Raw genomic sequence first — 22,252 nt, forward strand, 5'->3', positions numbered from 1 at the left:
AGCACGGCAGTGGACTGAGAGGCTGGAGGAAGGCGGCAGAGCGACAGTTAGAATGCAAATCCATCTGCAAACACAAGTGCCCGCTCTGGTGCCTTGGCTGCCACCGTGTGCCAATACTAGCAAGGGCTGACCCAATGGGGTTGACACAGAGGGGGCTCTGTGTCAACACACTCAGTCACATACACTTATCTCTTAACCTTTCATGGGCTCTGAAAATGTCAGTTTAATATAAATGAGATACAATGCTGATGCTTATCCAGGACATAGCTAACCAACCCATACATACTGTAGCTAGCTAGACCTTTTCTATTATACACGGCACTTCTTAGTTGCTTAAGTGTGGTGCAGGTACTGGATACTGATTCCTGGATCTGAATTCCTGTGTGTGCGCCTGTGTGTGTATGTTTTCCTGTCCTTTAGCTGACCCTTTGAGGTAACCATGGAACCAGTGTAACTCTAGCTCAGCATAGAGTGCACCATATGAGGCAGAGAGAGCGAGAGAGAATGAGACTGAAAGAAAGTGAGAAACAAAGGATGTATGTGAGAGAAAAACAACGTAAGAGAGAGAGTGAGAAACAAAGAGTGAAAGAGTATGTACAGTGGGGAGAACAAGTATTTGATACACTGCCGATTTTGCAGGTTTTCCCCCTTACAAAGCTGTAGAGGTCTGTATTTTTTTTAATCATAGGTACATTTCAACTGTGAAAGACAGAATCTAAAACACAAATCCAGAAAATCACATTGTATGATTTTGAAGTAATTCATGTGCATTTTATTGCATGACATAAGTATTTGATCACCTACCAACCAGTAAGAATCCCGGCTCTCACAGACCTGTTAGTTTTTCTTTAAGAAGCTCTCCTGTTCTCCACTCATTACCTGTATTAACTGCACCTGTTTGAACTCGTTACCTGTATAAAAGACACCTGTCCACACACTCAATCAAGCAGACTCCAACCTCTCCACAATGGTCAAGACCAGAGAGCTGTGTAAGGACATCAGGGATAAAATGGTAGACCTGCACAAGGCTGGGATGGGCTACAGGACAATAGGCAAGCAGCTTGGTGAGAAGGCAACAACTGTTGGCGCAATTATTAGAAGATGGAAGAAGTTCAAGATGACGGTCAATCACCCTCGGTCTGGGGCTCCATGCAAGATCTCATCTCGTGGGGCATCAATGATCATGAGGAAGGTGAGGGATCAGGCCAGAACTACACGGCAGGACCTGGTCAATGACCTGAAGAGAGCTAGGAGCACAGTCTCAAAGAAAACCATTAGTAACACACTATGCCGTCATGGATTAAAATCCTGCAGTGCATGCAAGGTCCCCCTGCTCAAGCCAGCGCATGTCCAGGCCCGTCTGAAGTTTGCCAATGACCATCTGGATGATCCAGAGGAGGAATGGGAGAAGGTAATGTGGTCTGATGAGACAAAAATATAGCTTTTTGGTCTAAACTCCACTCGCCGTGTTTGGAGGAAGAAGAAGGATGAGTACAACCCCAAGAACACCATCCCAACCGTGAAGCATGGAGGTGGAAACAACATTCTTTGTGGATGCTTTTCTGCAAAGGGGACAGGACGACTGCACCGTATTGAGGGGAGGATGTATGGGGCCATGTATCGTAGATCTTGGCCAACAACCTCCTTCCCTCAGTAAGAGCATTGAAGATGGGTCGTGGCTGGATCTTCCAGCATGACAACAACCCGAAACACACAGCCAGGGCAACTAAGGAGTGGCTCCGTAAGAAGCATCTCAAGGTCCTGGAGTGGCCTAGCCAGTCTCCAGACCTGAAAATCTGTATTGCCCAGCGACAGCCCCGAAACCTGAAGGATCTGGAGAAGGTCTGTATGGAGGAGTGGGCCAAAATCCTTGCTGCAGTGTGTGCAAACCTGGTCAAGAACTACAGGAAACGTATGATCTCTGTAATTGCAAACAAAGGTTTCTGTACCAAATATTAGGTTCTGCTTTTCTAATGTATCAAATACTTGTCATGCAATAAAATGCAAATTAATTACTTAAAAATCATACAATGTGATTTTCTGGATTTTTGTTTTAGATTCTGCCTCTCACAAATTGAAGTGTACCTATGATAAAAATGACAGTCCTCTACATGCTTTGTAAGTAGGAAAACCTGCAAAATCGGCAGTGTATCAAATACTTGTTCTCCCCAATGTAGGTATACCTTTTAGAGTCAGTGTCCCAGGCCTTCATGGTTTTGTCGAAGGAGCTGGACATAATTATTCCCGTGTCGTACGGGTACCACTGCACACTGAACCTGTGGACATACCGACTGGACCTGCAACACACACGCACAGTGACCATCTGAGCCTCACTCTCACACAACGCACACGCACAGTGACCATCTGAGCCTCTCTCTCACGCAACGCACATGCACAGTGACCATCTGAGCCGCTCTCTCACACTCGCTCGCTCTCCTCACACACTCGCTCTCAACCCACTCGCTCTCTCCCACACTTTCCCTCACACACACTCGCTCTCTCTCACACACTCACCCTCTATCTCTTATACTCACTCATACACTCTCTCTCTCAAACCACATTTGTAACACTACAGGCTCTAGTTTGATCTAATCTTGACTATTGCCCAATGATATGGTCAAGTGCTGAGCAGCAGTCTTGCCCTTCAATGTACACATTGGGCTAATGTCAACAGTATGTACAGTACCCGTCAAAAGTTTGGACACACCTACTCATTCAAGGGTTTTTCTTTATTTTTTTCTACATTGTAGAATAATGGTGAAGACAAACTATGAACAGCTTTGCACACTCTTAACTAGCTTAATGAGGAACGCTTTTCCAACAGTCTTGAAGGAGTTCCCACATACAGTGGGGCAAAAAAGTATTTAGTCAGCCACCAATTGTGTAAGTTCTCCCACTTAAAACGATGAGAGGCCTGTAATTTTCATCATAGGTACACTTCAATTATGACAGACAAAATGAGACTCCACTTATTTTCCACCATAAACTCCACTTATTTTCCACCATAATTTGCAAATAAATTCATTAAAAATCCTACAATGTGATTTTCTGGATTTTTTCTCTCATTTTGTCTGTCATAGTTGAAGTGTACCTATGATGAAAATTACAGGCCTCTCATCTTTCTACGTGGGAGAACTTGCACAATTGGTGGCTGACTAAATACTTTTTTGCCCCACTGTATGCTGAGCACTTGTTGGCTGCTTTTCCTTCACTCTGCGGTCCAACTCATCCCAAACCATCTCAATTGGGTTGAGGTTGGGTGATTGTGGAGGCCAGGTCATCTGATGCAGCACTCCATCACTCTCCTTCGTCAAATGGCCCTTACACAGCCTGGAGGTGTGTTTGGGTCATTGTCCTGTTGAAAAACAAATGATAGTCCCACTAAGAACAAACCATATGGGATGGTGTATCGCTGCAGAATACTATGTTAGCCATGCTGGTTAAGTATGCATTTGAATTCTAAATAAATCACTGACAGTGTCACCAGAAAAGCACCCCCACACAATCACACCTCCTCCTCCATGCTTCATGGTGTGGCGATCATCCATTCACCTACTCTACATCTCACAAAGACACAGTGGTTGGAACCAAAAATCTCAAATTTGGACTCATCAGACCAAAGAACAGATTTCCACCGGTCTAATGTCCATTGCTCGTGTTTCTTGGCCCAAGCAAGTCTCTTCTTTTTGGTGTCCTTTGGCAGTGGTTTCTTTGCAGCAATTTGACCATTAAGGCCTGATTCACACAGTCTCCTCTGAATAGTTGATTTTGAGATGTCTGTTACTTGAACCCTGTGAAGCATTTATTTGGTAAAATCAAATCAAATCACATTTTATTTGTCACATACACATGGTTAGCAGATGTTAATGCGACTGTAGCGAAATGCTTGTGCTTCTCGTTCCGACAATGCAGTAATAACCAACAAGTAATCAAACTAACAATTCCAAAACTACTATCTTATACACAGTGTAAGGGGATAAAGAATATGTACATAAAGATATATGAATGAGTGATGGTACAGAGCAGCATAGGCAAGATACAGTAGATGGTATCGAGTACAGTATATACATATGAGATGAGTATGTAAACAAAGTGGCATAGTTAAAGTGGCTAGTGATAAATGTATTACATGAGGATGCAGTAGATGATATAGAGTACAGTATGTACATATGCATATGAGATGAATAATGTAGGGTATGTAACATTATATAAGGTAGCATTGTTTAAAATGGCTAGTGATATATTTTACATAATTTCCCATCAATTCCCATTATTAAAGTGGCTGGAGTTGAGTCAGTGTCAGTGTGTTGGCAGCAGCAGTTAACTCTAATGAACTTATCATCTGCAGCAGAGGTAACTTTGGGTCTTCCTGCCCTGTGGCTGTCCTCATGAGAGCCAGATTCATCATAGCGCTTGATGGTTTTTGCGACTGCACTTGAAGAAACTTTCAAAGTTCTTAACATTTTCCTCATTGACTGACCTTCATGTCTTAATGGACTGTCGTTTCTCTTTGTTTATTTGAGCTGGACTTGGTCTTTTACCAAATAGGGCTATCTTCTGTATACTAGCCCTACCATGTCACAACACAACTGATTGGCTCAAACAAATTAACTTTTAACAAGACACACCTGTTAATTGAAATGCATTCCAGGTGACTACCTCATGAAGCTGGTTGAGAGAATTCCAAGAGCGTGCAAAGCTGTCAAGGCAAAGGGTGGCTACTTTGAAGAATCTTAAATATAAAATATATTTGGATTTGTTTGACACTTTTGTAGTTACATGATTCCATATGTGTAATTTCATAGTTTTGATATCTTCACTATTATTCTACAATGTAGAAAATAGTAAAAAAATAAAGAAAAACCCTTGAATGTGGAGGTGTGTCAACTTTTGACTGGTACCCCTCAATCTACACACAATACCCCATAATGACAATACAAAAACAGGTTTTAGAAATTTGTACAAATGTATTTAAAAAATAAGTATTCAGACCCTTTACTCAGTACTTTGTTGAAGCACCTTTGGCAGTGATTACAGCTTTGAGTCTTCTTGGGTATGAAGCTACAAGCTTGGCACATCTGTATTTGGGGAGTTTCTCCCATTCTTCTCTGCAGATCCTCTTAAGCTCTGCCAGGTTGGATGGGGAGCTCCAGAGAAGTTCGACCGGGTTCAAGTCTGGGCCTTATCAAGGACATTCAGACTTGTCCCAAAGCCACTCCTGTGTTGTCTTGGCTATGTGCTGTCCAGAGAAGTTTGACCGGGTTCAAAATGATGGAGGCCACTGTGTTCTTGGGGACCTTCAATGTTGCATACATTTTATGGTATCCTTCCCCAGATCTGTGCCTTGACACAATTCTGTCTCAAAGCTCTATGGAGAAATCCTTTGACCTCATGGCTTGGTTTTTGCTCTGACATGCACTGTCAAATACATACACTACTGCTTGCACACTCATCATTGGCAGATAAGTGCTTTCGAGGAAGCACAATAGCACATACCCTCTCTCTCACACCACTCCTGTCCACCAATACCTAGTGAAGTACACAGTTATAGTGATGCTGCCATCTAGTGGGTGCCATCAGGTATGTGAGCCACACACACAACTGTCTACCGTGCACACCGCTTTACAGGGGTACTGTGGATTCCTGCTTTTGTTCCACAAGTCAACCACCACAATCACTCCATCTGCCCCTCTAGATAGCATGCTACAGAACAGACAAGAGGAGAGGGTTAGCTTCCAACAGCACCAGGACTCTAAAGATGTGCTACCTAGGCAACACATGTCCATGTTGAGTTGTTGTAGGTTGCTTGCTCATGTATCAAGTTATGTTGAAATCAGGTTATGAAGGAAGCATGCATTACGTTATAGGCCTAGGCTATATGGTAATCATAAAAAAAGAATGTTCTCAATTGTCAGACCTACAACCAATGACAGAGTGAAGAGAGATTTCATATTTAATGATACAAATAAACTTTGATTTTACGTACTAAATAGGCTACACATCAGGAAACGAGCATCTTTTTTTTCATTTTAGGAAACAAGCATCCTTCAAACCCACGTATAAAAGCGAATCCATCAAAGAAACAATGGAATAGTGTTCAGATGGGATGATAATTTGGCCAACTTTCCCCCTCATTGTTGACTCTGCCCGTCTCAGGCAAAGTGTGTCGTCGAGTCCAGCCTGTCTTGCTGTTAGAAACCCCCAAAACGTCCCTCAATATATGTATATTTAAATAATTTAGCTAGCTAGCATGACTGTTTGTTATGGTTGTTCTAAAGCTAGCATAGCATAACTAGCTTGGCTAACCATGTACAAATTCAATATCGTTAGCTACTAAACCAGTTTTGCAAACTTTTTGTGTACAATAAATCTCTGTGATCTGAATTTTATAAACGTCAATAAAATAATTTGAATCAGCCAAACTGTTTTATTTAAACTCATTTAGCAAGCTAGTATAGCTCCAGACAACAAGGGGTGTGCGCGGCCATGTTATTACGTCAGGATTTTTTGAGACCTCTCTGGCATAACAAGTGCATTGATTGGTTCCTCTGATTCTGCCATCCAATTAAAACATATCTTACTGTTGTCTGTTTTTAGATACGGGACATTGCATAAACAACAAATCCAATTGAACATGCGTTGATAGGGGAGGTTGTGTGGTGAAAAATACGAGCCCGATAGCTATATCATATTTGGTCAATATGAGCAGGATCGGGGGTCTATTACGCCGAAGCTTTGGGGTGATAAAAGAACATGTGGGCACCGACCATTTCGGAAATAAATACTACTTGCAGCCCGAGCAAAAAACTTGGACGGGTAAGTTGCTAACGCTTTAGCTACCTCATCCCTAGAAACTTTGACCTAGAAAGCCACCTCTGTAACGTTATTGTTGTCCCAGGTACAAGTAACGTCAGCTGTCTTCTGAAACTCTTCAGTTTTATTAGCTTTCTACTTTAACTAGAAGCTACACGTTTTAGATGGCTAGCTAACGTTACAGTAAATGGTACAAGCTACAAAGTAAGCAAATGTAACAGTAGCTATGCTAGCTAGCAAATATTCGTTTCAATATGTAAAATGATAGCTAGTTCAAACCGTGACAATTTTCCTACACATTTTAATTTTAATCGAGATTATTACATTAGTGGTATTGAATTCTGATCTCTTTGCTACATGTTATTGAGATCTTGGCTCTCTTTTTGTTTCATGTAAGATATGACCACTAGATGGAGTAGGTGTACCTGTTTTTGATATATCCCAAACAAATCACATCAGTTTCTTCAATAAATTCCATACACTCTTCTTCATTGTATGTTAATTGAAACACATTTGACACGTCAAAGCTCAGTGAAGCCCATCTCTGTTAAAACATCCCATCAATGCCCTCAAAATATGGCACTGCAACCCTGTCACATAATTACAATAAATTAATCTGCCTCTACTCTTCAGACACTTTCCATTCAACCATTGTTTGTTTGAGGATGTAGAACGAGGTCAGATTTATCAGCTGAGAAAGATAGTGTGTATGTAGCTTAATATATAAGCCAAGCCTCAGATGTGAGTCAGCAGACAAAGCCGTGGTGACTAGGCACTGTTGTCCCTCAGGTAGCAAGGTTCTTAGTAGGCAAGGTCGAGGACATTCAGGCTATTCTGTAGACTGAAATAGCTTCCTTAACTCGTCTCCTTTCCTTCACCAATGACTTGACAAGGCTTGACATTGTAGCAGAGATACGTCCTTCTTCAATTTGCAAAACAATGTGATTGAAATTCACCCAGTCCTTTCACGTGTCAGTACTATCTAGGAGAGAAGAGATTTAGGGTCAGTTTTGCCTTTTAGATCATAATGAATCCGGTTAGTATGGATTGAGGGGACCTGATCTTTGCTGAGAAATCTCAATGTACAAGGGAGTTGAGCGTTGACTAGTGTGGGTGGATTGGAGCTCCGACTACATTGAGACGCTGTCAGTTGATACCTGTAAAATCTTAAAAGCTTACAGTGTACGTATGTTTGTCCTAAGTAAAGTCGGGCCTGTCATTTGCTGAAATCCATACTTTTGAATACAACTTTTGTCAAATACAACCACCAACCTTTTCTTGGTTTCAATTGCTCTAAAATGTAGATTACCCTACGTAATCTGAGATTAAATTGGGGCATTCGCGTTGAGTTGCCATTTTAGAGCAATAGAAACTAGGAAACTGTTGGTGTGGATTTCAGCAAACAAAAACAGGCCCGATTTTACAACGGACAAACATAGGTACATGGTAAAGGTTTAACATTTTACAGTATCGACTGACAGCGACTCGATGTAGTGAGAGCTCCAGTTCGCCCACACTCGTCCCATTGAAATGGTTTGACTAGGTCTGCATTTTCAATCCGTAAACCCATGTTTTCTTAACTCATTTACCAAGATGATCTCCCTCTCGTGGTGTAGGATTAAGCGAGGAGATATTGGCCTTGTACCCATTCACTCACTCACTGCGTCATTTGTGGGGGACGACACGTTTACTGTTGCCTTGTTGTTGTCGTTGTGTTTGTTTGCAAGACCTCTGCCCACCTCGTCTTATTTATTAATGTGAAGTAATCCGTAAGTTATTTCAAAGCATGTAGGTGGGCTGGGTATTCAAACATCGTAGAGGCCTGTGTTCAGCACAGTCTTGGTCTAGGCTACTGCACAGGGAACACCTCCTTTTGTTATTCGGTCATTAGGCCTACGGTGATTTCTCAATGGGACCCCTTGTGCATGAATAGCCTAGGCTTCAAGTACATGCACACTTATGTCATCACGTATTGGCTGTGTAATGACACGGGTCATAATGGTTGATTCTCCACTCACTCTTCCTCACCACAGGGAGGCCAGAGCTTTGCACTGTCTTCAGCTACTACCACACACACACCATTGGCGTAGCACCCAACCCGTAGCCCCGACAAGCTTTACACCCTCCCACCCATGTCCTCATTGCATGTAGTGCCACAAGAACACTCAGGGTCTGTAAAGTTCTCTACTTCTGATCGATTTAAACTAACAATATTGGAATCACCATAGTCTCAACTATAAACTGTCAACTCTGATAGATTAAAATAGAATATTCTTTTTGGTTCAAATATGTGACATTTTAACTAGGTTTTAAAGTCATAAAGCAACGGAGGAAAACTAAATAGCTACTGTGTGAATGAACAAGAAGAAGAAAAAGAAAAGGTTTATCAAATTTTTGTCTAATGTCAACTCCACTCCGTAAGAGTGGGACAAATCTGACAGAATGGTTGTTTTATTGGGGATATTCAAATGAATCATTTTCCATATTTTGCGAATGTGTGTATTGAACTTTTTATTTTTAAAGACACAAATGTCTGTTTTGAGTATCTGTTGTCAACTCAGTCAGTGGCTTGTCAACTTTGTCACTTATGGCTAACGCTCTTAAACTTTTTTTTTCTTTCAATATTCTGCAAAAATATTTTCAGCACTGTTCCGCAACACACGCTTAAGCAATGGAAGTATTTGCCGTGCAAGACCTAAGAGATAATGTTTGCTTTAGAAGTGTTGTTTTATGTTCTAAAGCTAGGAAAATAGGCCATAATGCTAACAACATTAGAGCATTTAGTAGACTTATAAAACAAAACAAAAAGGTTTGGAGATTTGTATTATATATGGCCTTGCGCGGGGCGGGGCACCTGTGAAACTGCGCTACGCCACTGACGCACGCGATCTCTCCTCTTTCTTTTGCTCACTCCAACCTTGTAGAAATAAAGGGGGATGTATTATTAAGTTCATACTTCTTGCTCTTTAAAAAAAAAATCTTAAACTGCACAGACAGACTGCAGGCTCTATACAACAGCAACGCAGGTGGAGGAGGAAACTATTTATCTCTCTCCCTCCCCCTCTCTTTAGTAAATTCATAGGTAACTCTCTTTCTCTCAACTATCTGCTCAATCTATTCACCTGTCCCTATTCGTCTGTCTTCCTTTCATTTATTTATTTATTTGTACTTTAGTGCTCGTATTGTCTATCCCTCTCAATCTGTTGGGCTGTATGAAACTGGGGCGTAAGTAATATAATGCTGTGTTCGGTTCGGTTGCCCAGGACAGAATTGGAAAAATATTTCAGTGTTATTTTGTTCAAGCTATCTCTATCCTCTCCCTTCCATCTTTTCCCCTCTTATCACTTTATTTTTTCTCTCTCTCTCTCACTCCCTCCCCCTCTCTCTCTGTACTCCAGCTCTTTTTGATGCCTGTCCAGAGCTGTGTAGAATATCAGAGTGGTTGTGTTATGTGAAAGGCTGGGCCCAGCAACATACTACAGTACCCTTGTAAATGTACACCGAGCCTCTTTTAGCCTGGTTGCCAGTCCATTCTAGCTTTAGCTAACTCCTTTTGGCTTAGCAACGCTAAAGGAGAAACAGACTGGCTATCGGTGAAATGGAATGTGTACACAGAACAGACTATCTATGCCTCTGCCATAGTAATGAAAAGTAGGCCTAACTCCATGTCCCTAGCCTGGGCCACCTGGTGGTTATTGGTTAGCCAGATCTGTTTCCAAACATGACGACAACAAAGGAGTTGGCTGAAGGCAAACTCGGCCTAGATCTGGCTACCAGGCTACGATGCCTATGTCCGTATGAACACAGAGCATAAGCCTATCCCTTTCTGTGTTCCTCTGTCTTTCTGTGTCGCTATACTGTATGTACCCAGACTGGCTCAACCTCACTGCAGGGACGCCCTATCACACTGACTGGAAGAAAGCAAGGCATTCTGGAGATTGGCCCATTTGTCTTAATGGCAGCCGGGCTGCAGCACTGATGCCCATCCCCTCTTATTTAGGGAGAGCGGAGAGGAGAGCTGACATTATCGCCCGCTGCAGGCGGATTGGAAAATAATTGCCTGTATGATTGCTATTTTTTTCCCCCCTTGCCTCTTTGAGGAGGTGTAGCCTTTGTCTTGGAATCAGTGGCTGCTCAATAGTGGACAGGGGAAAGGCAGCCCCTTTCATGTGGCAGTGAAAAGGATGTATTTTTAGTGCTATTCACTTAGCGCTGTATGCTATGCAGTTTTAATCTATTGGTCCGTGCGCTGTGCGAGGAGGAATCTGAGGGCTTCAGAGGTGCACCACACTGTGAGAGAAAAGAGGCATTGACTTGTCCTCCTGTTACTATCCTGTCCCTTTGCCTATTATTTAATTCATTCTGAGGCTCTGTTCCATGAAGTGAAAACTGAAAGGCTTTTGGTTGGTTCTGCCTTTTCAGGTTGTCTAGTGTGGGAGGGGAGATTGTGTGCGCGTGCACGTTTGCGGACCTTAAAGAGAACGAGCTAGTGAATTCTCAACACTTCATGCCTTAGCACACTTAACACAACAACAGATGGCTGTGTGTCATCAGAGCGTTAATTCCGGGCTGCATATATTCCATGGAAGAAGTCACAGCCGAGAGCGACTGGGGTCCAAATGGCTGTTTACTCAGCGACAAGCTGTCCCCAGGGGGAGATGAAGGAAGCTGTAGGCCTCTCTTCAACGCCAGCACTGGGTTTGTCATGGAGGCCTATGACCAAAGCTGCCTGGGGTATTAAATCATCTTCATTGAATGGCAGCGTTGCCATGCTTGGGCTTTCAATGAAGGTTGTTTACCCATCATCATGCCAAGTTCATCTAGCAGCTAGCAATGTTGTCCTCTTATGGACACACATTAGCCAGGCCTTAAGTGTTATTTTATTGGAACCGGTTTAGATTTAATAACGTGTCATTCCACCTCAAAAAGCAGAAGAAAGAAGTTTTCAACACCCACCATCTCTAGTTTGTTCTCCACTGTACGGGAAATTGTTGAGCGTGAAGAACCCAGCAGCTTTGGTGCGCCTAGCAACTACTACCATACCCTGTTCAAAGGCACTTAAATCTTTTGTCTTGCCCAGTCACCATCTGAATGGCACCCATACATAATAAATGTCTCAAGGCTTAAAAATCCTTCTTTAACCTGTCTCCTCACCTTCATCTACACTGATTTTTTTTTTGAAGTGGGTTTAAAAAGTAACATCAATAAAGGATTATGGCCCGGTTGCATAAAACACCTGAAGTAAATTTATTTTTCCTTCATTTCCTTTTCCTTCATTTTAAGGTCAATTTCCCCCTTAAATTAAAGGACCTCATGGGCACCTTTTAAGTGCTTCATTCAGCATGGATATCAATGTCAACAGCATTTGTGGACTGTTCCTTTTAATCTGCACTGGTTACAAAAGGACAACATCAACCAGCCAGCTACTTAGCTAAACAATGGAAGGTGCACAATCCATGGCTACAAAACTAGTTGGCTATATATACTCTGAAAGATAGCTTGACGTACTAGAAATAAATATAAACAAGTTGGGGAAAAAATTAACCGCAGTAAATGTGATTTATCAGCAATTTGGTTTATTTATTTAGCAATTTGGTTTGCCAGTCTTGATTGTAGCAAAATAGCTTTCATTTTGTGAGAGAGAAATGCTCTCTTTTTAAGGAGGTTTAGTTAGTGAATCAGGCTGTCTCCATGGTAACCAGATACTCTTTCTGCCATACATGCCTTCAAACTACCATAAAACTCCTTCAGGGTTAAGTGTGCCCTTACCTAAGGAAATATTTTAGGGCTCTATGCAACGTTCTTAAACAATTCTTAGGCAAGGGGAAATTGTTCCTTAAGGTAAGAATCTAAGATGTTTTTTTGCAACCGGGGGCCTTTCATGCCAAATAATGGCCCCCAGCCCAAAACATTACCCCCTAAATTACATTATATCCATCCCTTCTATGCAAACAATGCTGATTTCCATGACAATTTTGCTGTTTAAACAACCTTTGTTTAGCTAATAAGATGACAACATTACTTCAAACTACTTTTGGGTACCATGTTAACATTCCAACATGAAATCCATGTCTTAAACATTGCTACATTTTGGAAATAGCAAAGAACAGGTGTAATCTGCTTGACACAAAGTTACTTACCTTACAGATCAAAGTCAGCTAATTTCCACTCCATATGCAAATCCATTTGAGTCATACACTGGCTTGTCTGGCTGCCATGTTTTTATTTTAAGCTGACCTTCCTTTATCTACACTGAAATAATATTATTTCATTTGTCCTCTTATGATTTAATTGTTTTCTCTCTCACATAGCTCATCAGTACACCTTTGTGGTAGAATAATATATATATATTGTAGGTCCTAGGATGCAACAATGAATAATGTGGAACTAACAAATACCATCAAGGGATACCGTACAATTTACAACTATGAAAAACACCTTGTGAAACAGCTGTGAAAACATTTATGACATTTACGATTTAAAATATGTAAACGTTTCGATTTTTGGTACAGTTGTGTCATTTAAATTTATTTTCACAGATTCTTTGTACACTCACATGGTAATGATAGACTTGTTCTCAACAGGCAGCCAGTCTCGGAAATGGAGATTTGAACAGGGAGACTGCAAAGTCCAGGCCCAGTATGATAGAGCAAGACAACTTTCTTAGCAGATAATGACAACATGACAATAACAGTAGATGTAATGAAAAGTTGGAGGGTGGTTGGTAATGGAGGACATTGGGTGGATCCACGTCTGGGTGTTTGGCAGAACCCCTAGTTCATGGAGAACCGGAGCAGAGTTAAAGGGAACAGGGTAGGAGACAGAGACGTAAACAAGCAAACACACAGGGGTTACACTTTACTGTGAGAAAATTTATGGATTAGTGCATTGTTATAAATTGGAGATATGTACTTTAACAGTTTTTGAAAGTATAGCCTACTTCAAGCGGGTCCCCCTCTGAGAATCAGACTGGTCCGAACTCACTGGCTCTGGTGGATGAGATGCCTCCTAGGTGGCTCGGACAGTCGATGGTCCTAAAGTCATTTTTGCAAAGTAAATTGAAGAGGTAGATGTTTATAAGCTCAGCATAACTACCATTTCTTGCTTTTTCAAATGTCAACCAAAGCTTAACATACTTGGTCTATTGGGCTTCAACGAAGTGTATGGCGTCAGAGCAATTGCATTGTTTACCTCAGTAAACAGCTGCGGCTCGTGTCCATACAGCAGGTGATAGGGCAAGTACTCGGTGGAGGCCTGGACGCTGCTGTTGTGTGCAAAGAGAATTACCTTCATGTTGTCCTCCCATCGTTCCTGGTATGTCAAGGGACTTGCCCATGGCAGTCTTGAGGGTCTGGTTGGTCCAATCAAAAAAACCTGGAGGAGGGGGTAGGAAACACAGTTGAAATCGGAAGTTTACATACATCTTAGCCAAATGCATTTAAACTCTGTTTTTCAAAATTCCTGACATTTAATCCTAGTAAAAATTCCCTGTCCGCGCAGTGGTCTAGGGCACTGCATCGCAGCGCTAGCTGTGCCACCAGAGACTCGGGGTTCGCGCCCAGGCTCTGTCGCAGCCGGCTGCGACCGGGAGGTCCGTGGGTCGACGCACATTTGGCCTAGCGTTGTCCGGGTTAGGGAGGGTTTGGCCGGGAGGGATATCCTTGTCACATCACGCACCAGCGACTCCTGTGGCGGGCCGGGCGCAGTGCGCGCTAACCAAGGTAGCCAGGTGCACAGTGTTTCCTCCGACACATTGGTGCGGCTGGCTTCCGGGTTGGAGGCGCACTGTGTTAAGCAGTGCGGCTTGGTTGGGTTGTGTTTCTGAGGACGCAAGGCTTTCGACCTTCGTCTCTCTCTCGAGCCCGTACGGGAGTTGTAGCAATGAGACAAGATAGTAATTACTAACAATTGGATACCATGAAATTGGGGAGAAATCCCTGTCTTAGGTCAGTTATAATCACCACTTTATTTTAAGAATGTGAAATGTCAGAATAATAGTAGAGAATTATTTATTTCAGCTTTTATTTCTTTCATAACATTCCCAGTGGGTCAGAAGTTTACATACACTCAATTAGTATTTGGTGGCATTGCCTTTAAATTGTTTAACTTGGGTCAAATGTTTTGGGTAGCCTTCCACAAGCTTCCCACAATAAATTGGGTGAATTTGGGCCCATTCCTCCTGACAGAGCTGATGTAACTGAGTCAGGTTTATAGGCATCCTTGCTCGCACGTGCTTTTTCAGGTCTGCCCACAATTTTTTTTATGGGATTGAGGTTTTGTGATGGCCACTCTAATACCTTGACTTTGTTGTCCTTAAGCCATTTTGTCACGACTTTGGAAGTATGTTTGGGGTCATTGCCCATTTGGAAGACCCATTTGCGACCAAGCTTTAACTTCCTGGCTATTGTCTTGATGTTGCTTATATAAATCCAAATAATTTTCCTTCCTCATGATGCTATCTATTCTGTGAAGTGCACCAGCCTCCTGCAGCAAAGCACCCCCACAACATGATGCGGCCACCCCGTGCTTCACGGTTGGGATGGTGTTCTTCAGCTTGAAAGCATCCCCCTTTTCCCTCCAAACATAATAATGGTCATTATGGCCAAACTGTTCTATTTTTGTTTCATCAGACCAGAGGACATTTCTCCAAAAAGTACGATATTTTGTGCATTTGCAAACCGTAGTCTGGCTTTTTTTATGGCGGTTTTGGAGAGCAGTGGCTTCTTCCTTGTTGAGCGGCCTTTCAGGTTATGTTGATATAGGACTTGTTTTACTGTGGATATAGATACTGGAGGAAACCGGTACAAAAGTATCCTCACAAGGTCCTTTGCTGTTGTTCTGGGATTGATTTGCACTTTTCACACCAAAGTACGTTCATCTCTAGGAGACAATGTGTCTCCTTCCTGAGCAGTATGACGGCTACGTGCTCCCATGGTGTTTATAGTTGCGTACTGTTGTTTGTACGGATGCACGTGGTGCCTTCAGGCGTATGGAAATTGCTCCCAAGGATGAACCAGACTTGTGGAGGTCCACAATTTTCTTTCTGGGGTCTTGGCTGATTTCTTTAACCTCTTCAACCTATGGGGGCGCTATGTCATTATTGGATAAAAAAACGTGCCCGTTTTAAGTGCAATATTTTGTCACGAAAAGATGCTTGACTATGCATATAATTGCCAGGTTTGGAAAGAAAACACTCTGACGTTTTCAAAACTGCAAAGATATTATCTGTGAGTACCCCAGAACTGATTTTACAGGCGAAACCAAGATTAAACTTCAAACAGGAAATGAGCAGGATTTCTGACGCTCTGTTCTACTCTGGTCTCCTTATATGGCTTTGAATATGCTGTAAACGAGCTTATGCGCTCTGCCGTTCGTCCAAGATGTCTGCAGCATTGTGACGTATTTGTAGGCATATCATTGGAAGATTGGCCATAAGAGACTACATTTGCCAGGGGGCAGTCCGGTGTCTTTTGTCTAAATTGGTGCGTAATTCCCAGTGGCATTCATTTTACCTTGCGATACAGAAGGAGAAGGATACTTCCAGGAACGATACATCATTGAAGAGATATGTGAAAAACACCTTGAGGATTGGTTCTGAACAACGTTTGCCATGTTTCAGTCGATATTATGGAGTTAATTTTGAAAAATGTTCGGCGTTTGGATAACTGAATTTTCATTTTTGTTTTGGTAGCCAAACGTGACACACCAAACGGAACGATTTCTCCTGCACAAAAAATCTTTCAGGAAAAACCTAACATTTGCTATCTGAGAGTCTCCTCATTGAAAACATCCGAAGTTCTTCAAAGGTAAATTATTTATTGAATGTTTTTGCTGGTTTTTGTGAAAATGTTGCCTGCTAATGCTAACGCTAAATGCTAATGCTAAATGCTAGTTTGCTATGGTAGAGAAGCATATTTTTGAAAATCAGAGATGAGTGTTGCTAGCATATTGATTTCATTTCATTTGCGATTTTCATGAATAGTTAACGTTGCGTTATGGTAATGGGCTTGAGGCTGTAGTCATGATACCGGATCCGGGTTGGCTCGACGCAAGAAGTTACATTTTCCCATTATGTCAAGCAAAGACTCACTGAGTTTGAAGGTAGGTACCCGTTGATGACAGGTGTAAAAAATGTATTTAAAAAAATCAAGCACACATCCATGCAATCTCCATAGACAAACATTGGCAGTAGAATAGCCTTACTGAAGGGCTCAGTGACATTCAACGTGGCACTGTCATAGGATGCCTCCTTCCAACAAGTCAGTGTGTCAGATTTCTGCCCTGCTAGAGCTACCCTGGTCAACGTTAAGTGTTATTGTGAAGTGGCAACGTCTAGGAGCAACAGCAGCTCAGCCGCAAAGTGGTAGGCCATACTAGATCACAGAACGGGAACGCCAAGTGCTGAAGCGCGTACATTTGTCTGTCTTCAGTTGCAACACTCACTACCAAGTTCCAAACTGCCTCTGGAAGCAATGTCAGGACAATAAATTTTCATTTGGAGCTTCATAAATGGGTTTCCATGGCCGAGCAGACGCACACAAGCCTTAGGTCACCATGTGCAATGCCAAGCATCGGCTGGAGTGGTGTAAAGGTCTCAACAAGTGGACTCTGGAGCAGTGGAAACGCAAGTGTTGTCTGGCGTGATGAATCGGGCTTCACCATCTGGCAGGCCGACGGAAGAGTTTGGGTTTGGCAGATGCCAGGAAAACGCTACCTGACACAATTTATAGTGCCAACTGTAAAGTTTGGTGGAGGAGGAATAATGGTCTGGGGCTGCCAATCATGGTTTGGGCTAGGCCCCTTAGATCCAGTAAAGGGACATTTTAACGCTACATCATACAATGACATTCTAGACGATTCTGTGCTTCCAACTTTGTGGCAACAGTTTGGGGAAGGCCCTTTTCTTCTTTCAGCATGATAATGCCCCTGTGCACGAAGTGAGATCCATACAGAAATGGTTTGTTGATCGATGTGGAAGAACTTGACTGGCCCGCACAGAGCCCTGAACTCCTTTGGGATTAATTGGAATGCAGACTGCGAGCCAGGCCTAATCATCCAATATCAGTGCCGACCTCTTGTGGCTGAATGGAAGTCCCCAAAGCAATGTTCCAACATCTGGTGGAAAGCCTTCCCTGAAGAGTGGAGGTTGTTAAAGCAGCAAAAGGGGGGACCAACTACATATTAATGTAAATTATTTTGGAATGAGATATTTGATGAGCAGTTGTCCACATACTTTTGGTCATGTAGTGTATGTCTGATCATGTATGACGGAAAAACAAAAACTAAATTTTAAAACATAAGCAAAACAATCCATTGGTGACAGAATATAACCTACAACATCCATACCTTGTTTCAGAGTTCACAACCTTAGTCAGTCAAGATGACCTCAGGAGAACCGTGGGTGTTAAAGATGTCCATCATCGCCGTGGTGGCCTCGCCAGTCTCGTCCTTGATGGGTATCATACTAAATGAAAATCACATTTTGGTTTCAAGCACCCTTTTTAATGGGTTACAGAAGGACATTTTAGAGTTAAGCTCTCCCTTTACTGGCCTTAATTGGTATTGCCTCCATCCACTTGGTAAACTGTTCGGTTGCCGTCAGACACCAGCTGTTGCCATTCCTGGATTTCGTGAAGGGTCCGATGAGGGTAACCCGTAACATTTTAAAGTGTTAGAGAGAAGATGACTTTATTCCTACCCATATTTGTGTCGTACAATATGCAGATGTTTGTAAGGATACTGACACATACACATTCTATAATATTGAACTCTGCTGTGAACAAATAAAGTAACCATTACAAAACAACTTATCAGGGCAAAATGTGAATTGTGACATTTTACCGTCCATGTGCCATGGTGAAACAACTAATGGGCTTCAACTCTGGCGCCACAGTCTTCACCCTCTCAAACTTCTGGCAGGCTAGACCGGTACTTACCTTCAAACACAATGTGACAATTTGTAACATTGTGTGCTCTCTGATATGACATTCATTGAAAACATAATTTAATGTATAATAGAATGTGATTGATAAACAAAAGGTTATTTCACATGGCTCAGCTAACCACATCCTTTACAATCTCACGCCAGAAGAAGTGTAGGTTGATTTTTAGCAACCATGCACTTCACTCTGAAATGGCTAGCATGCATCTCGGTCAGCATAGCCTCTTTCTCTTCCTTAGTGAAAATCACCCTCCTGTGTGGCTCGCCATCCTTCCCCTGTAGGTACATGTGATTGCCTAACAAGTTGGAAGAGAAGAGTTGTTGAAATACTCAAGTCTTAAGTAAATTTGCACTGCTGTCTTCCGCTCTCTTTAATCCTCCATCCCCCCTCCCCCTATCTGTGTCTATTTAAGGGCAGTTGGAATTACCATAGTTGCTTACACCTATCCATTTGATTGGTCAGGTTTAATTTATGGCTAGATACCTCAACATGATAGACATATGTGTCGATGGCAACATGTAGATGACCAACTAGCTAGATGGAAAATGGTTGTACATAGCTATATCCTTCCAGTTATCTATTATAATCTACACACAAAATCTCAATGATAAAGCGAAAACAGGTTTTTTGAAATGTTTGCAAATGTATTAAAAAATAAACTGCTTATTTACATAGGGATTCAGACCCTTTTCTGTGAGACTCGAAATTGAGCTCAGGTGCATCCTGTTTCCATTGATAATCCTTGATTACAATTTGATTGGTGTCCATCTGTGGTTAATTTGATTGGACATGATTTGGAAAGACACAAACCTGTCTATATACGTTTCCACAGCTGACAAGAAAACAGTGGCTTTCATCATTCTTAAATTACTCTTCCTAGAGCTGGCCGTCTGGCCAAACTGAGCTATCGGGGGAGAAGGCCTTGGTCAGGGAGGTGTACAAGAATCCGATGGTCACTCTGACAGAGCTCCAATGTTCCTCTGTGGAGATGGGAGAATCTTCCAGAAGGACAACCATCTCTGCAGAACTCCATCAATCAGGCTTTTATGGTAGAGTGGCCAGACGGAAGCCACTCCTCAGTAAAAGGCACGTGACAGCCCGCTTGGAGTTTGCCAAAAGATACCTAAAGGACTGTCAGACCATGAGAAACAAGATGCTCTGGTCTGATGAAACTAAGATTGAACTCTTTGACCTAAATGCCAAGCATCGCGTTTTGGAGGAAACCTGGAACCATCCCCACAGTGAAGCATGATCTTCCAGGAAGTCATCAAACGAAGTCTCTCGGACATTCGATTTCCGTTTTATAAAATTGTCAAATTTGTCATTTTTCCGCTGTCCTGGTAAATCCCACAAGAGGGCGAATGGAATCATATTGTAAATGTACAAAACATCACCAATCATGACGTGGCCTTTTCTCCTAAACGGAAAAGACTTTGAAGATAACTTGGTGCGCATTGGTTTGGCATAATGGGCAGTTGGCCCTGAACAAGATGGCGTCGAGGCCTCAACAGTTTTTGAGTTATGGCCATTTTTCTGGGATTAAAGGTCAAAAATTAAAATAGGGCGCAAATTTTTCCGCTTCACGTCAAATTAAATAAACCTACGGTGTCAATAAAAAAAGAACCAGCCATTTATCTATCGTAATTTAAGAGAAATCGTACAATGTACAATTGGTGATGTTTTAAAAAAAGTTACAAATCCAGTTAAAGCATGTTCAGAGCTCTGCGAGATTTCTGTGATTTCCCCCCCCCCCTTTTTTCCCCCGTGATTTTCTGAAATAACACACACTCACTCAACCCTCACACTCATTCAACCCTTCAACCCCCCTGTAAATAAGTCAGTTCTTAACATAGACTTAACTCAATATTCTATAAGTGCCTACCAAAAGGAGGATATGTGTTCACTTTCAGCTTCCTGTGTAAACCGGAAGTGCCTTAAATAGTGTCATAGGTGCTGTTTCGAAGGGCTTAAAAGGTCAGATTTTTTCAAAACTTCATGTGTTATTAGGGGCGGCAGGGTAGCCTAGTGGTTAGAGCATTCGACTAGTAACCGGAAGGTTGCAAGTTCAACCCCCCCCGAGCTGACAAGGTACAAATCTGTCGCTCTGCCCCTGAACAGGCAGTTAACCCACTGTTCCTAGGCCGTCATTGAAAATAAAAATGTGTTCTTAACTGACTTGCCTAGTTACATAAAGGTCAAATAAAAATAAATAAATGAGGCAACCCTCATGAACTGTAAATCAGTCATTTCTCCCAACAGAAGTCGAAGAAAAGCTCTCTCACACACACACACACACACACACACACACACACACACACACACACACACAGCAAGGATGGAGTGACAAAGTGCGGTGCTTAAAGACACTCAGAGCCTGCAATGGCATTACCATAATCTCTAGGCTGTGCCGAGTTCAAAGAGATGCCCCGCTAGACCGTAGCTTGCTTGGTCTGAGCTCATAATGAAGCCTGGCCCTAAATTGTAGGTGCTTTTGGGTGACAGCAGGAGAACAGTTAGTGTTCGAAGCACAATTCGACCTCAGGAACATTCCTGAGGTCCTCCCGATCTGTGCAAGCCTAACCTTGACCGTGCATTAACTCTTAACAGTTAAAAGAAGGTGTTTACATCAAACAGTTTTCACTGACTTCTCTCCCCATAGGAATACATTGCCTGCACCCCTAAATTCAACCGGAAGCCTATGTGTGTTATGAATGACTTATGAACCTGTCTTCGATGGAAATCCATCAGGCCACTTTGAGGTCTACCTGTGTCGATTCTAATCTTCCTGGAGCAACTGGAAGTGGTTAAATTAACCCAAAAGCTGTTTTGATGTACATAACCTGCAAATGTGAAAATGACTGCATTCAACCCTGTGTAGATCGGTCAATTCTTAACATAAACACTTAAAACTCAGGATTCTGTAAAAGCATACCCCAATGAGGATATGTGTTCACTTTTAGTGCCATAATTGGTGTCATAGGGGCTGTTTCGAAGGGTTAAAAAAAGTCAGATCTTTCCAAAATGTAATATGTGCGATCAGGCAACCCTCATGAACTGTAAATCAGTCTTGTCTCCCATAAAATTTCCAAGAAAAACGCTCACACACACAGCTTGGACGGAGGGACACAGTGTGGTGTGTAGAGACAGACAGAGACTGCAATAGTTACTTTTGTTTGACCTATTAAAGAACCATCAGACCTAGAGTTCTAAAACTTTTGAAACCTGTTCTAGAGCTCATGTCGATAGTGCGTGGTGAGTTGTGGCTCTAGAAGGTTCTCGGACCGAGAAACAACCTCGTACATTTGCAATAACTTCAATTCATTTTGACATCACGAAAATGACAACATTTAGAAATGTCCCAGAGTCGCAAGACTAGGTGCATTGCAACCGCCTCGGCCCATAGAGACGGACCCTAACGTTTCTAGAATGTAACTACGTGTTTTATGTTTTTATTATGGTTTGAACAGAAGGAGCTGTGAATTTTGGGCCGGCTCTGA

The 22,252-nt window shown here is 42.2% G+C and overlaps 1 protein-coding gene across 1 annotated transcript in view; it reads left to right on the plus strand.

The window, feature by feature from the left end:
• Positions 1–6,605: 6,605 nt before the first annotated feature.
• ndufaf2 (NADH:ubiquinone oxidoreductase complex assembly factor 2) overlaps positions 6,606–22,252 on the plus strand; it is a 36,735-nt gene continuing 21,088 nt past the window's right edge. Inside the window, exon 1 of the mRNA XM_046346864.1 lies at positions 6,606–6,816. Within this exon, the coding sequence (XP_046202820.1) occupies positions 6,702–6,816 (115 nt within the window). The 5' untranslated portion in view covers positions 6,606–6,701. The remainder of the gene's footprint in view (positions 6,817–22,252) is intronic.

The sequence above is a fragment of the Oncorhynchus gorbuscha genome, linkage group LG04 (genome assembly GCF_021184085.1).
Source record: "Oncorhynchus gorbuscha isolate QuinsamMale2020 ecotype Even-year linkage group LG04, OgorEven_v1.0, whole genome shotgun sequence".
Classification (NCBI taxonomy): domain Eukaryota; kingdom Metazoa; phylum Chordata; class Actinopteri; order Salmoniformes; family Salmonidae; genus Oncorhynchus; species Oncorhynchus gorbuscha.